Here is a 17030-nt window from a genome sequence, read left to right on the forward strand (position 1 = left end):
GAAGGAAGAATCATTATGGTAATATGATGCTAATGTATGAAATTGGTAGAATGGTAACTGCTTCAGAAGTCTTTCATCCTCATTAGGGTCAAATGTCCTCTACACTTGAGTTTCTAATCAGCATGAGAAACTCGAGCATAGAGGACATAGGAGAGTATGGCTTAATTTTTGAGTGAGCAGAAGTTACATGAGGAAATAAATAAACTATATCTCTACTATATCTAAAATATCTCTTCTAACCTCTTTTTTACTTCTAGTTTTTGGTTGATATTGTTTGTCATCCTCTTTACACCAAATTGGGTTCTGTTCTTCACTCACGGTATACAGCTTCCTATTGCTGATAATAAATATTCCTCCACAAGTTCCCAAACAGTGATGATATCTCGTAACAAAATGCTATCAAGCAATGATATCTCCACAGAACTGCCCCAAGTTGATATCTTAGAGTATTATAATCACCTCCTTATAATTCTACATTCATTCCTTTCTCTTTGATACTATTGCATGTCTGGTTATCTTCCAAGTCAAAACCACAGGGCCACTCTCTCCAACTGGGGGAAGAGGTACCATCTCAGTTATAATCAGCTCTTCTGATGCTATGACCAAATCTAAAATTTTGAACTTCATGTTCCTTCTACTCCATTCATTCATGTGCTTATCTAGGAGGTTGACTTATTCTTATTCTAGGAGGTTGACTACCATGATGTGACTTAAGGTTAACTACAGGTGTAATGACATGTGGTGAGGACCCCTATCTTTTCCACATATTGTCGTAAGTATTCATGACTGTAATCCGTGTGTGTTCACTGGGCTGGTTTGCCTGTTCTGAGGGAAAAAAAAAACCTGAATTTCCAGGTGAAAAAAACCCTCTACCAGCATATGAGACCAGCTAACTCACCTTTAGTTGAAAGAGACCAGATAAAAGGTTCCATATGTCATCAACAGGAATCGAACCCAGGTCTCGACCAAATGGCTTCGTTTATACCGACTGAGCAATAGAGGCTCATTCCTTCTACTACATGTTGTCAAATACATTGGTTTTCCTCAAGAATTCTAGAAATTTTTATTATTATTATTATTATTATGATACGGGTGCCTCCATGGAGTCCAAAGACTCATCGCGGGAGACCCAGTCTATCCTCACAATCCATCATACCCAGAGGCGTAGCTAGCAAGGGGGGGGGGGGGTCCACCCTGGGCGGCACTTTGAACATTTTTGAACTTTTGCAGTTAATTCTAAAATACAGTCTCGAGAACTCAGTTCCAACTATTGCAATACTACAGTGAATTTTCCTCACAATTGCTGTAGGTTGCCAGTTGTGAGAGGAGTTTTTCTAAATAAAATTTTATTAAGAATTACCTACATTACTATGAAATAATAATGTAGGTAATTCTTAATTAATTCTTAATTTATTAAGAATTACCTACATTACTATGAAATAGACTTCACCAATGTCATCGACGATTTTGCTAACAGAAAAGCAAGAAAAATAACATTTTAAAATGCTAAAATTAAAGTTTCACTTCAAAAATAAACATAGTGCTTTCATTTATTTCTCTATACGTCATTTTGACTTTTTGTAGTATTTTTGGTGTGTATTGAGAGGGGCAGCAAACTCAGGGACTGCCCTGGATGGCAAAAGCTCTAGCTACACCACTGATCATACCTCTCCTTGAACCCACTCATAGACAAAGTGTTCACAACTGACTCTGGCAACCCACTCCACTCATTCACAACTCTCCAAGCAAAAAATCTCTTCCTCACACTCCTACTAACCACACCTTTATTGATCTTCTAGGTATGACCCTTTGTTCTAGTCTCTCTAGTTATATCTTGAAACATTTCCCCTGTACAATTCCTATAAAACCTTTACGTAACTTAAATGTTTCAGTCATATCTGCTCTTTTTCTCCTATCAACCAACTTCTGCAATCCACATGCCCTCAATCTATCCTCATAGGGAATATTTCATTTACCATCTTGTCACTTGCCTCTGTATCTTCTCCACTGCTTCCTCATCCCCAAAAACCCAGGGGACCAGACTTGATCATAGTAATCCAGATGAGGGCATATCAAGGCCTTATAAAGAGGAATAACAACTTCCTTATCTCTAAATGTTAATGTGTTCTTAAATAGCCAAGTTATCTTATGGGCTACCTTAGCAACCTTAGCAATATGTCCTCTAAACTTTAACTCTCTCTCTACCACCACCCCTATATCTTTAGCTTCATCTATTTCCTAGGGTACAGTGTCATCAATATGATACCAAAATGAAGAACTTTACATTTCTCCACATTAAACTGATGCTTGCTATCTTTTGCCCATAATAACTTATTTGAATCTTCTGCAACCCCTCCACATCTCCTTGATTACTCTACCTAATTTTGCATTATCAGCAAACAGCTGAATATTTCCTTTTGGGTTATTTCCTATATCATTTATGTACAAATTAAACAGCAATGGTCCCAGTACTGAACTTTGTGGCACACCACTAGTAACCTGTTTCCACCTTGATCTGCCCTTCGATATATCACTTTTTGATATCTGTCCAGAAGCTACCTTCTTATCCACTTAACCAGTGCTATGTCTATCCCCATTTGTTCTAATTAATGTAACAGAGTTCCATGTGGTATTCTGTCAAATGCATTTGAAAAATCCTAATATCATGAATTTTTGCACCCAGAAAACACAATTTTGTCACACTTTCATTAAGTATCCCCTGATCATAAAGTGTCCATACATAATTTTCTCTTTAACTTGTTTTTCTTGTTTGTTTGGTTGGTCTATATTATTCCTTCAGACTGCTTGCTTCTTTCTCTTTTCAGTCCCGCTATTCTCTTTCTGCTTCTGCAGTTTTTCTATTTTGCACTTTGTCCTGTGAAGGATAACATTCAAGTGTACAATTTCATTATTAATGTCCATTTCTTTCTCCTCTATTTCTGTGGCCACATATTGACATTAATAACATCATTTTCTATTTTACCATCAGTACTGTCCAGTCTACTAATACTTGCTGCTTTCTCGTCACCTAACAGACACTCGGTTTTGAAACACTTAACATGCACTCTCTCTCTCTCTCTCTCCAGTTTCAATTTCCTTCCACATATCCTTTAATTTTCTCAACGAATACATTTCTGCAAATGAAAATACTTCAAATTTAATTTGCCTGATAATTGGTTTTTCCGCCATTATTCATCCTTGCATTGGTGCCATGCCAACAATATCATATTGAAAGCAAAAAAAAAAATGTTTATTTACAAACTGACTAGCCCTATCACTCCCACACCCATTTAAAACAAAAAAAATACAATAAGTTAACCTAATATTCTCAAATAAAATATGATGAAGTTACTTTTCCTTTAGGAATGATAATTCCACACTACACGTACAATATCCACCTGCCATCAATGATTCCATTCCCTTATTATTATATGCAGTTTCTTTCTTCCAAATTTTTACTGCTGTAGTTAAAATCTCCCATAACTATCATTCTTCTTCTACTTGCTAAGGTTTACTACCTAAACATCTTCTGTTCTTCACTCTCTATGTTCCCTGGCTTGTAGCAGCACTCCGCTAAATATCCTATCCTGTCTACCTCTACCTCACACCATATGATTTCAAAACCATCAATGCCAATGCCCTCCAAATCCTCCACTCAGAGAGGACCTAATTCATTACTTATCATATGCAGTACTTCACCACCATGTTTTCCCTTCCTATTCTTTTGAAGAATGGTATACTCTGCTACTTCTATTCCTACAGTATATCATCCTCCATCAACCACATCTCAGAGATCCAAATAATCTTTGGTCAGGCTAATGCTATGAGCAGCACCAATTCATCTCCTTTATTCCAGATACTCCTGGCATTAGTATAAAGAATCAAGGCATTGTCACTGTTTCTACAGTATACTTATATTATTGTCTTTTTTTCTTTTCTTTTTCTATAAATAATGAAGTTTTTTAGAAAAAAGGCACATTCACCTGCAATTTAGATTCTTCATTAAATTCCCTCTCATGATGTATTGGTTTCCTTTTTTATTATTATTATTATTTTTTTTTTGTATGTCTCTCTCTCTCTCTCTCTCTCTCTCTCTTCTGTCTTCTGTCTTTGTATTTAAATTTTACTTTCTGCAGGTTTTGAATCATATGTGATTCAAAAGGCATTTAAAACATATTTCCTTTATGTTAACTTTCACGTTTTTCAAGAAAATTCTGATTGTCAGTTTATTAATAGAAAAATTCTATTTTTATCCAGGAATTAAGAAATAATGAAGTTGGAGGTACAAAAAAATTAGACAATTTAGAAGAACACTGCCAGAAAGCTTGTTCAGGTACCAATGACCACGGAGCAGAACTTATTCGACGAGAAATGCAAGAACTGAAAGATGCTTGGAGTCGACACCTTGCCTCATCCTCTGAAAGTCAACATAATCTGGAGAATGTACTGCAACAATGGATAAGTTTTGAAATAAACCTGGAAAAGTTGACATCCTGGTTCAGAGACACAGAAATTTCATTAAAGCATCCACAGCTACAATCAACTTTTGAAGAAAAGCAAGCACAACTAAAAAGCATACATGTAAGTTGTTCTCTTTATTTCATAATTTAAATAAAATCTTGTTATATTAATAACAAATCCTCATGACAAGCCTGAATTATTCAGCTACATATCTTTTGTTTTGAATCTTAAACTCATTCGTCCTCCTAGTATTCAATATTTACTTCTCAGCACATTAACTCCTTCTTCACAACACTGCTGTACAACTCTTAGGGATTGTTTCTCATTCTTTGACTCTTTTCCTTCCATTTTATGTATAATCATTTCTGTATTAATTCTGTAAGATTGTAAGATTGTTTTACCTGTCTTCTGAGTATACACTGCAGTTTTACATTTTCAACTTGTCCCATAACCCATATTCCAGATGTAGGCCTCATAATGCCTTAGTCATTCATAATCAGGACATCTCTCTCTCTCCCTCCAGAGTTTCCTTATCACACCGGCAAGCATTATTTGCAGAGAATAGTCTGCGGGTCATCTGATCAAGTCCTTGTATAGTAGTAGTAACCCTCTTTGTTACTGTAGATATGCAAATATGTTGCTCCACAGCATACCTGAAGTATGCTTATATCAGTTCTTGCACTGTTTCTTCTTAAATTCAAGCCTCTATTCATCATTATTTCCAGATTCTAAATTTCATTCAATTTGTTGGCATAGTTCCTCCAATATAATATTATTATTATTATTATTCTTTCAGGGGCCCCTGTAACTCCTAGAGAGCGCGTCCCCTGGGTGGCGGATAGGGGAGCTCACCATGTGTGTGTGTGTGTGTACATGCACGTGCGTATGTACATGCCACCCTGGGTGGCGGATAGGGGAGCTCACCATGTGTGTGTGTGTGTACATGCGCATGCATATATATATATGTGTGTATATATATATATGGTGGGGTGGTCTGAATATACCGAATAAGGACCCGTGGACCAACAGGGCCATAAGGGGCAATCATCTTGATTGTAAGGGAAGCGGCACTCCCATGGACCCCTAGCTGGATCTATCCTCTCCTTCTTCTACTTTGAGGAAGACCCACTTAACTTTAATCTTTCCTATAAGGCCTTATCAGCCAACTTTTCTTACTTTATGACCCTTATGCTATTAGAGTACTCGAGGGCCATGGGGTCTTTTCATTTCTGGCCTTACAACTATGCCCTCTCTATAAACCGTACTATATTTCTTCTATAATCTACCCTTTCCCCTTCAATATACCCTATTCCTCCTATGGGTTTAAATTTGGAAGAAGGCTAGTTCAGAAGCCTTAAGGTAGCAGCCCTACCACTGAACTATTCCATCGTCAGGCTAGTCCCCTGACATGGAGAACATAATCCTACTTGTAAGCTGACAGAAAAAGATAATCGGATTGAATCTATGGGAAATGACCCTGGAATGGAAAAGGGAAAACGAAAATGGAAATGACAAAATATAATACACATAGCAAACTGGAATGTAAGAGGAATAGCATATAAAGAAATAGAATTAGACCAGTTATTAAATGAAAGAAATTTTAAAATAGCAGTAATCACTGAAACAAAAAAGAAATTAAAAGGAACTATAAGAACTGAAAATTTTAATGTGATATACAGTGGAGTTGACAGAGACCAAAGAGCACAAGCAGGAGTCATGATTTGGATACATAACTCCCTTTCAAAACAGTTAAAACATTATAAATTATGGAATGAAAGAATAATAGAAGCTAGAATAAAAATAGATAGAGGCTATTTAACAATAATTGGTTTATATGCCCCAGAAGAAGGAAGAGAACAGGATAATATTGATTTTTATAATCAATATTATAAAATATTGATTATAAGCAGGAGACTTAAATGCAAGAATTGGAAACACGAAAATTAATAATGATATAGGAATACATGGAGAACACACTCTAAACAGCAATGGTAAAAAATTGATTGACTTTGTAGTTTATAATAACCTGAAAATAATGAATTCCTTCTATAAACATAAAGACATACATAAATATAGTTGGGCAGCAAGAGGATGGAAATCAATATTAGATTACTTCATATTAAATGAAAAGACATCAAAAGTTTCCTTAGATGTTAGGGAATGCCTATCACAAGGAAGTGGTCACTGCTTATATGAAATAAGCAGTGACCACTTCCTTGTTAAAATAAAATTAAGATTACTACCTAAATGGCTACAAGTAACAAGAACAGAAAGAAAAATTGAAACATTTGTTTATAAAACTAGACTATTGAATGACACAAATGTACAATGGCTATATGAACAAAGAATTAACCAATATCTAGATAAAATAAAACAAAATGAAGAAATAGAAATAGAATGGCTTAATATAAAAATGATACTAAATGCAGCAGTAAATGAAAGCTTAGGAAAGACCAAAAAATTCAATAAAAGAAAAAAACTGAAGATCTGGGATGATACAATCAAAGAAATAATCAAAAAGAAAAAAGAAGCCTATCACAAATGGTTAAGCAGTAAAAGATTAGAAGATGAAATAGAATATAAAAGAATAAGAGCCATAGCTAAAAGAGAAGTCAGAAAAAGACATAGAGAATCATAGAATAAATTTGTTTCTAATTTAGAACATGATTTATATAAAATAAGACCCAATGTATATACGATTTTGAAACACCTAAATGCAGATACCAAAGAAAACATAAAATTAACAACTGAATTGAAATTAGAAGAATTTCTAAATTACTACACAGAGCTGTGGACAGACAAATATTTTAAAAAAGACAACTGGCAAACAATTAACGAAAATAAAAAGGAAATAACTGAAGAAGAATTAGAAATCAGCCTGAAAGAAACAAGAAACGGAAAATCACCTGGAGAAGATAAGCTAGGTTCAGAACTATATAAATACGCAGGAACAAGATTCAAAGGAAGATTCTTATTATTTTTAAATAAAATTTACTCAACTGGTATCCCCCCAATAGAATGGAAAAAAGCAATTGTGATTCCTATCTTTAAGAAAGGTAATAGAGATGACCCTAAAAACTATAGAGGTATCAGTATACTAAATTCCTGTTACAAAATATATAGCAGAATCTTAAATAACAAACTAATGAAATATTCCGAAAACTTTATTCTAGAGGTACAGAATGGATTTAGAAAAGGACGATCATGTATAGACCCAGCCTTTCGCCTAAAATTAATAATAGAGAAAAGAATAGAATATAATTTAGAAACACATATTGCATTTATTGACTTTGAAAAAGCATTTCACAAAGTTAAAAGAAACATTACTTAAATTAAGGGGATATTAAATCCCACATAGTTTTAAAACCGAATAAGAAACTCAAAGATTGGAATCAGAGAGTTTCTTGCCGAATATAGTAAACTATAAAGTATCGGCGACACTAGCGTTAGCAAATGCAAGTGATCCTAGTACGTAGTACAATACCGGATGACTCGTTGCAAAGGTGGGGGAAGTTCAGATCGCTATTCTTAGGTATTTTCCATAATGTAAAAACACATTTCCTAGGAAATGTATGCTGTTTTTACATTATGGAGGGAGATCACTACCCAGACCGGTTTCAGCCTTTTTTGAGGCTTCATCAGTGAGTAGCTAGACCTAATACCAAAGTGTATAGTGAAAAGAACTTATATACTCTGCGAACGAGTTATCCAAACAGGTGCAACCATTAAGTTACTTAAATATAAAGAGCTAATAAGCTTCATTTTGGCAATGAAAACATTACTTAAATTAAGTAATGTTTTCATTGCCGAAATGAAGCTTATTAGCTCTTTATATTTAAGAAATTAAAAGAAACATATTATTTAACATATTAAAAGAAAGACAATGCCAAATAATATCCTAAAAGCTATCACAAATATATATGAAATCAAATACAAATAAGATTAAATCACGAGCTATCATATATGACAGAGATAAACCAAGGGGTACGACAGGGATGTCCCCTCTCAGCAACTCTTTTTAATATCTACTTAAATGAAATAATAATAAAATGGAGTAAAAATTTACATCAAGGAATTAAACTTTCACCTACAGTTAACTTAAACACTCTCCTCTTTGCAGATGACCAAATAATAATTACAAATTCTGAAGATAACTTACAGAAAGCTATTTTAAATCTAAATGAGATATCCAAATATTATGGTATGATAACTGTATTTAGTTATATTTCATTTAATTTAATTATATTTAGTACTTAAATGTTTTTTTTTTGCTTGTAATTGTTTGTACTTTTTTTTTCTTATTTATTTAACGGAATTTATTAATTGAATAATTATTAAAATTACGCTACTCGGCAGTAAGGAATGATGGCGGATTCAGCAGTAGTCGCAAGTGATGTATTGCCAAGTCTTCCGCCATTTAAGAACTCAATTATAAGCAATATCATAAGGGACTTTGTGGCATGCAGTGCTTGCTGCATGTATGCATCTCAGGAATTAGATATGTGGGTTGTGAAAGAGAGCGGAGAGCATATGTGCGCAAAATGCAGGCAGTTGGAAGAAATAAGAGCATTAGAAATATCGAGATCCGACTTTGTTGCTCCAGGAACGGGGAATGAATGTAGGAAGACAAGTAGTGTGATAGGATAGAATGAAAAAAAGATATATATGAATGAGAAAATAAGAGTTGATAGTGTGGAAGGTGTGAGTGACTGAAAGTTTAGGAGATGGTTTTGTTTGGGAGAGTGAATTTAGATTAAGAGTGACTGACCTGCAGAGGGAGATAGATGAGTTGAAAGAGGAAGTGGAATGCCTTGTGAATGAGAGCAGAAGTATGAAAGATAAGATTAGGAGAATGGAAGAGATAAATGCAAGGTGAATCAGAGTAGGAGAGAGAGAGAGAATTTAGGGAGTATGAATGAGAGGTATGGGGGTGCTAGAAGAGGAGAGAATGGAAACAGTAGAAGAGAGGGAATGAGAGAGAGAGAGAAAGATATGGAAGTGCCAGAAGAGGAGAGAATGGAAACGGTAGGAGAGATGGAATGACAGAGAGGTATGGGAATGCTAGAAGTGGAGAAAATGGAAACAGTAGGAGAGATGGAATGAGAGAGAGGTAAGGGAATGCTAGAATACGAGAGGATGGAAACAGTAGGAGAGACAGAATGAGAGAGATGTATGGGAGTGCTAGAAGAGGAGAGAATGGAAACAGTAGGAGAGAGAGGTATGGGAATGCTAGAAGAGAGAATAGCAGTAGAGGAGAGGGAATGAGAGAGACCTATGGGAATGAAAGAAGAAGAGAGAATGGAAACACCACAGATCATTGAGTCACCATACATTATACCTCTTACCATTCCCTCTCTCCTATTGTTTCCATTCTCTCAAGATAAGGTGCGTGAGTAGTGTTTGCCAGGAGGAACAATAGAAAGGGTGGCTATGGCAATTAAGAGAGGTGAAAGGGTGGATGAGGTGATTGTGATCGTAGAAACGAATGACTTGAGTGGTAATATAAGTCGGGCAGCGAGAGATATGAGATTTTTGCTTGAGACTGTACAGAAGAAGACAGAGAGAGGAAAAATAGTGTGTGTGTGTGTTGCCTAGCTATGATAATGATGACCTGAGCAGAACAGCGGTGATATTGAATGTCATAATAGCGAGAATGTGTGACAAGAGAGGACTGGTATATGTGGATGCTTGGAGTGCATTTGAGGAAAGAGAGGAATTGTATGCAAGAGACCGTTTACATTTGAATGAGGAAGGACGTAGGCTTCTGGAGAGATTGCTGTTCTGAACGAGTCAGTGTGTCCCAGGGAGGATGATAGCAGGGGTGGCCTCTTGTGGGAATGGATACTTGGGAGAAGGGAGACGATGTCAGGTAACACTGAGCCCAGTGGAATCTAGAAGGGATAATGCTGGGTATGGAAACAATGGCATTTATATGCTTTATACTAATGCCAGGAGTATCCGGAATAAGGGAGAGGAATTGGTGGCGCAGAGCGCATCAGCCTGGCCAAAAATTATTGCGATCACTGAGACGTGGTTGACAGAAGGGGATATAACAACAGGTATAGAAGTCGCTGGGTATAGCATTTTTCGTCAGGATAGGATGGGAAAGCGTGGTGGTGGTGGGGCACTGCTTATGATAAGTGATGACCTATGTCCTCTAAGAGGACATAGGTTTTGGAAGGAAGTGAGACAAATGATTTTGAGAGCATATGGTGTGAGGTAGAGGTAGGCAAGACAGGATATTTAGTGGGGTGTTGCTACAGACCAAGGAGCACAGAGGATGGGCCCAGGAGATGTTTAGACAGCTAAGCTTGGCAAGTGCAAGAAGAATGATTGTTATGGGAGATTTTAACTACAGTAGTATAAACTGGAGAGAGGAAGATGCATGTAGCAATAGGGGAATGGAATTTCTAGAATTCTTGAGTGACAAATGTCTTAGGCACCATGTAACAGAGGGAACAAGAGGTTCAAGAGTTTTGGATTTGGTTATAGCATCAGAAGAGTTGATAATAACTGAGATGACATCTCTCCCACCAGTTGGAGAGAGTGACCATATGGTTTTGACTTGGAAAATGAATAGACATGCAGGAGTATCAAAGAGACAGGAACGTATGTGGAATTATAAGGCAGGTGATTATAATAGTTTTAGACATCAACTTCAGGAAGTTTCATGGAGGGAGGAATTGGAAGGCTGGGATATCATTAGTGCGTGGGAAATTGTGAAAGAATATTTGTTAGCAGCAATGGTAAGTTGTATACCACGAGTGAAGAAGAGGACACAATTTGGAGTAAAGTGGATGACAAACAATATTAAACAGGAATTGCATGCGAAAAACAGGCTATGGAAGAGATATAAGGAGACAGGTGAAGAGAAGATGCATGAAGAATATAAGACACAGGCCAGAAGAGTGACTAGCGTGGTAAGGAAAGAAAAACTGGAATATGAGAAGAGATTGGCCCTAAGATCCAAAGAAAATCCTAGGGAATTTTTTAGCTATGTGGCCAGTAGGAGGAGTGGAAGAATGATACTGTGGAAGAATGATATTGTGGGATAAAAATGGGAATAGAGTGACTGATGCAGAGGATATAGTGGAATTGTTCAATGAACACTTTATTGGAGTATTTCATCCTAGAGGAGTCAGTTTTAATGCTAGAGAGATAGGGCAGGTTCAAGGTTTAGAGGTACAGGAGGAGAGTGTGTTTCAGATACTGAGTACTCTGGATGTCAGTAAAGCTTTGGGACTGGATGGTATTTCACCACGAGTTTTGAGAGAATGTGTTAGGGAACTGACAGTGCCTTTAACCTGGCTTTTCAATAAAAGTCTCACTTTGGCAAAGGTGCCCAGGGAATGGAAGGAAGGTAAGATAGTGCCATTGCATAAGGGTGGTAACAGATTTGAAGTGTCTAATTATAGGCCAGTCTGTGTATCGTCAGTAGTTGTTAAGATCTTGGAGAAAGTAGTGAGGGACCGTATACAGCATTGGGCAGATGAAGGTAATGTTATCTGTGAGAGTCAACATGGATTTGTGAAAGGGTGGTCTTGTTTTAGCAATATACTAGCCTTTTATAATAAAGTTACAAGAACATTAGATGAGGGAAAGGCATATACTGCAATTTTCTTAGATTTAGCAAAGGCATTTGACGGGGTGTCACATGATAAGCTGATATTTAAGTTGCAGCACATGGGTCTGGATGTCAGATTGGTCAACTGGATTCAGGATTGGCTGTCTGATAGGTATCATAGAGTTGTGTATGGTGGAGCAGTTTCAAGGAGGCAGACGGTTACAAGTGGGGGTCACATAGGGCTCAGTACTAGGACCCATATTGTTTAACCTTTATATCAATGACATTGCCAGTGGATTGCAAGGGGATATTTAGTTGTTTGCGGATGATGCGAAGCTGGGAAGGATTATTAGTAATAGTGCAGATGTGGTAGCCCTGGAAGAGGGTTTAAATAAGCTAGATAGATGGGCAAATGAATGCGAGAATCGGTTTAATGATGCAAAATGTAAGATCTTGAGGTTTGGGAAACATCGATGGGATGCTGCATACTCTATGGGAGGAGTTATACTGGAGGAAGTATGGGAGACAAGAGATCTGGGGTTGATGATTAATTGAAATCTGAAGTTTAGGGGACATATTGCAAAGGTGGTGAAGATAACACAGATTATTGCTGCAATTATGAGAAATACACTGACCTGCAGAGATAAGAGGGTTATCATTCCATTGTATAAGTCTCTGATCAGACCATGCTTGGACTATTGTTCTCAGATTTGGAACCTAGGATTTGAAGGGGATAAATTAACTGTGGAAAGGATACAAAGACAGATGACAAAGATGGTTTTAGGACTGTACAAGGATAGTTATGAGGATTGGCTGAGGGAATGTGGACTGCAGAGTTTGGTGGATAGAAGAAGGAGAGGTGATATGATTGAGACTTTTAAACTGTTGAGAGGTGGTTACAGGGTTGACACTGGGGAGTTCTTTTGCTTGGTTGAACAGCGGGAAGGAGTGATGACAAGAGGCCATCCCTGGAAGTTACGAAAGGAAACTGTGTGCAAGAGGGTAAGGAGTGGTTTCTTTGCGTGGAGGGTGGTTGAACCGTGGAATGCATTGCCTGATGGAGTGGTGGAAGCGAGAATGGTCAACGAGTTTAAGAAGTGGTATGATAGACTTTGTGTTTCTTAGGTGGGGGGGGACTCCCCTCGATGAGTCTTGACAAACTTTATGTTCTTAGGAAGGACCTCCCACGATGAGTCTTTTGACTCCATGGAAGGCTGAATAATAATAATAATATCAATGGAAAAAATCAAAAACTATGGCATTTAAAGGACAAGATCAAGCCAGAACTAAAGTAGTAATAGATAACAAGATCTTATAACAGGTGAATTCATTTAACTACCTAGGATGTATGATCACATATGAAAATGAAAAAGATTATTATTATTATTATTATTATTATTATTATTAAACAAGACCTCATGGAGTCAAAGACTCATCTAGGAGGTCCTTTTATCTCACACACATCTCATCATGCCACGTCTTAAACACATTCAAACTCCTTGCAGACACCACACTCTCAGGCAAGGCACTCCAATCACTCACAACTCTGCACGAAAAAAACCTGCCTCTCACTCCCCTACTCACACCCTCTTTATACAATTTCCAGGGATGATCTCTGGTTCTCCCCTGATCTCCCACTATTCTCTGTAGAACTTCTCCACCATTGATCCTATAACAACCCCTTACCAACTTGTAGGTCTCTATCATATCTCCCCTCTTCCTTCTCTCGACTAGACTCTGCAAATTGCATCTTTTCATTCTTTCCTCATACTCGACATTCCAGAGGTCAGAAACTACCTAAGTTAGTCGCCTTTGGACTCTTTCCAACATCTTTTCATCCTTCTGAAAACCAGGTGGCCAAATCTGGGCACAATAGTCCATGTGTGGCCTAATTAAATCCTTATACAATGGAACAAGAATCTCCCTACATAAAAATTGCAAAATATTTAAAAATGACAGGTGTAATTAACTCTATATTTAAACCAAACCTAGTTTTCAAAAACAAACCAGGCTAAAAGTATACAATACATTAGCCCTACCGGCCTTAATGTATGGATGTGAAATCTGGACAATAAAACAAAAAGATAAACAAAGATTAACAACAGCAGAAACGAACTTTATGAGAAAAACTGCAAAGTATACCCTATTTGATCACAAAAGAAATGAAGATATTATGAAAGAATTAAACGAAGAACCAGTAATAGAAAAAATTAAAAAATATAAACATAAATGGATGGAACACGTTCAAAGAATGAAAACAGAAAGATTACCAAAACAAGCGTTATAGTACAAGCCATTAGGAAAAAGAAAACCATGACGTCCTCTTAAACGATTCAACGATGACTTCTAAGGCCGGAACAGGCCATGCTAGGCCTAAATCCTTGATACGTATGATGATGATGATGATGATTATCATTATTATATCATCATCACGTTCATGAAATCAAATGATTCATCAGGTGATTTCCGTTATCGTACACAAGCTCATTTAACCTATGCTTAAATCGATATGTACTCCACTCACTATGTTCTCAGACAATGTATTCTGATTGCCAGTCACTGACTATATATACTCTTTTCCTCTTGTCTGTTAATGAGGCCCTGCATGTTGCATTATCTCAGTCTTTCCTCATATTCAGTATTTCACTCTTACCAATATATTATCTTCATCAACTTTAAAAGCTTATGACAATATCTGCACACAGTAATCCATATGCTCCTTAGCAAGACCTCATACAAAGGAAACATAACCTCTTCACTTGTACAAGTTAGTATCCTCTGCAGCTTTGCCATAATCCATTGTGATGTCTCCTCACAATTTTGCCACTGAATTTGAGGTCTTTGTCACAGTTATCTCCAAGTCTCTTAACTCCTCTAGAACCAAAATATCCCAACCATTTGTATATCCTGCATCTCATTCCTGCTTTCCAAAATTTCAATCCTTTGCAACACTGAACTTGGACTCCACTTATCCACTCAGACAGTCTATTCAAAGCCTCCTCTAGACCAACATTACTGGGCTTACAACCTTTCATGGGTGGGAGATATATAAAATAAAAAATGAAAAATCCATAACATCTGCTATTTTTTAATAGTTCTCAACTCTGTGTTATTCTCAGATAGCTGGAAATCATGATTTAAATATCAGATTAATATCAGATTAAATGATGTTGTCCCCAAACATATGCCTGGGAAAAATTCACTAATAACTTTCTTCTTCCAGGATACTACTATACCATACATAACTTGTTGGGAATCTATCAAACAGCCATTCTCCTCTCCAGCTGACAACTCTAACCTCATAATCCCAATTTAATTACTAATTTGTCATATGGTAATCAATCAAAGCAAAATCTGTATACACCACTGTATATGCCTCTCCCTTATTCAAAGATTTATCATCTTCTAATGCATATATGCATTGCTAAAATATTTCCATTTAACAAAAGATTGTCATTATTTAGTGAGTACTAGGATCCAATTCTGAATTCTAGTACTCACTGCTAACTGCACAACAACTTAACCAGAACTACAGACACACAGTTTGATCTATAATTTGAAGCATTAGTCTCATTAATTCTTCTGTGGAATGGAACAATTTTCCATCCTTCAGTTCTTTTGGACTCCTCATCACAAATCTCACTGGTAATTACAGAAAACTTATTACATTATACATTAAATTGAAATTTCAGAACACTCAAATATGCAGGGATGTGCCATCAAGTCTTACTTCTTTAATAATGTTGTTTAATTATCTTATTTGCCGGCATATAAGACACTTTTTTCTTTGAAAATCGGTCTGAAAAACAGGTTGCATCTTATACGCCAATACTCAGATTTTTATTACTTTACTTTCTGGAAATTTTCTCTGTTCCAAGTTATGCGATTTCTTTCTTGCTTGCTTGCTTGCAGTTGTGAGAGCATTCCAGCTATGTAGAGTTCAGTGGATGCGCATGTGCTGTCATTGATGATCACAGCTGTGTTCCTGTTTGTTTAACCTTTCCAATTGTTGTCGCAGTTGTTGTAAATGGTAATAAATTTGTGCTGTTAAATTTTCTCTAAATTTCTTGGCAAATTATGGCTGAAAAACGTTGGCATTGCTACAATATGGCATACAAGCTACATGTGATTACGTATGCTAAAGAACATGGAAACAGGGGGGCTGCAGAGAGGCATTTCTGGCCATCTCCAACTGAGAAAATGATAAGAACTTGGATAAAGATTTTTTCCTAAAAAATGTGTACAAAAAAGGGGGGGGTGTCTTATACGCCAGCAAATACCGTAATTCCTGATATACCTCATGCTCATTTACCATCAGTCACTCCTCATTCCTTCTGCATTCAAGCTGTGCATGATACCACACTTGAAGTTGAAATAACTTGAAGAATTGTTCCTCAAATACCTGCACTATATCTTTGCAGTGACTACCATTCTCTGATTCACCTCTGTCTGTCTCTTTGTATCTGCATGAAATTGATTATTATAACTTATCATATACTGCTGCCACCTCCATAATATCTCCTTCTTTCAGATTTGCTTAATCTCATTATCCATCCATTTTCGTCTACCTTATTTAACTTCCTGACATATGGAATTCACTCAGACATTGCTACTGTTCAGTAGTCCTTTACTAATGTCTAAGCAGCACTGATCTCTTTTCCAGCAAGTTCTCATTCCATGCTGTAACTCCAATTTTTCTCCTAACTGTCTATGTGAATATATATATATATATATATATATACAAAATCCATCAAAAAAATGTATACACATTTCAACAAAAGAAAAATCTATATAAAAATTGTAATACTGAATTTATGCAGACATCAAGGGATGAATACAAATTACCTTTGACTTATACAAATACACGAGATGCTCAAAGTGGTTACCATTAGCATTCAGACACTTATTATTATGCCAATCTACTGCTTGGGCAACATTGACCAAAGTGTCCAGTGGGATTGCCGCATGCCGTTTCAATTTCTCTCCCGAGAACTGCCAGTGTAGC

At 36.6% G+C, this 17030-nt stretch overlaps 1 protein-coding gene across 1 annotated transcript in view; it reads left to right on the forward strand.

Moving 5' to 3' along the window:
• The window catches only part of LOC150102416 (muscle-specific protein 300 kDa-like), a 1203500-nt gene that overhangs the window by 308469 nt on the left and 878001 nt on the right, over positions 1 to 17030 (forward strand). Inside the window, exon 22 of the mRNA XM_090399574.1 lies at positions 4258 to 4581. Within this exon, the coding sequence (XP_090255700.1) occupies positions 4258 to 4581 (324 nt within the window). The remainder of the gene's footprint in view (positions 1 to 4257; positions 4582 to 17030) is intronic.

Source organism: Typopeltis vanoorti, chromosome 10 (genome assembly GCF_054136105.1).
Source record: "Typopeltis vanoorti isolate ZY-2024b chromosome 10, IOZ_Tvanoo_1.0, whole genome shotgun sequence".
Taxonomy (NCBI): domain Eukaryota; kingdom Metazoa; phylum Arthropoda; class Arachnida; order Uropygi; family Thelyphonidae; genus Typopeltis; species Typopeltis vanoorti.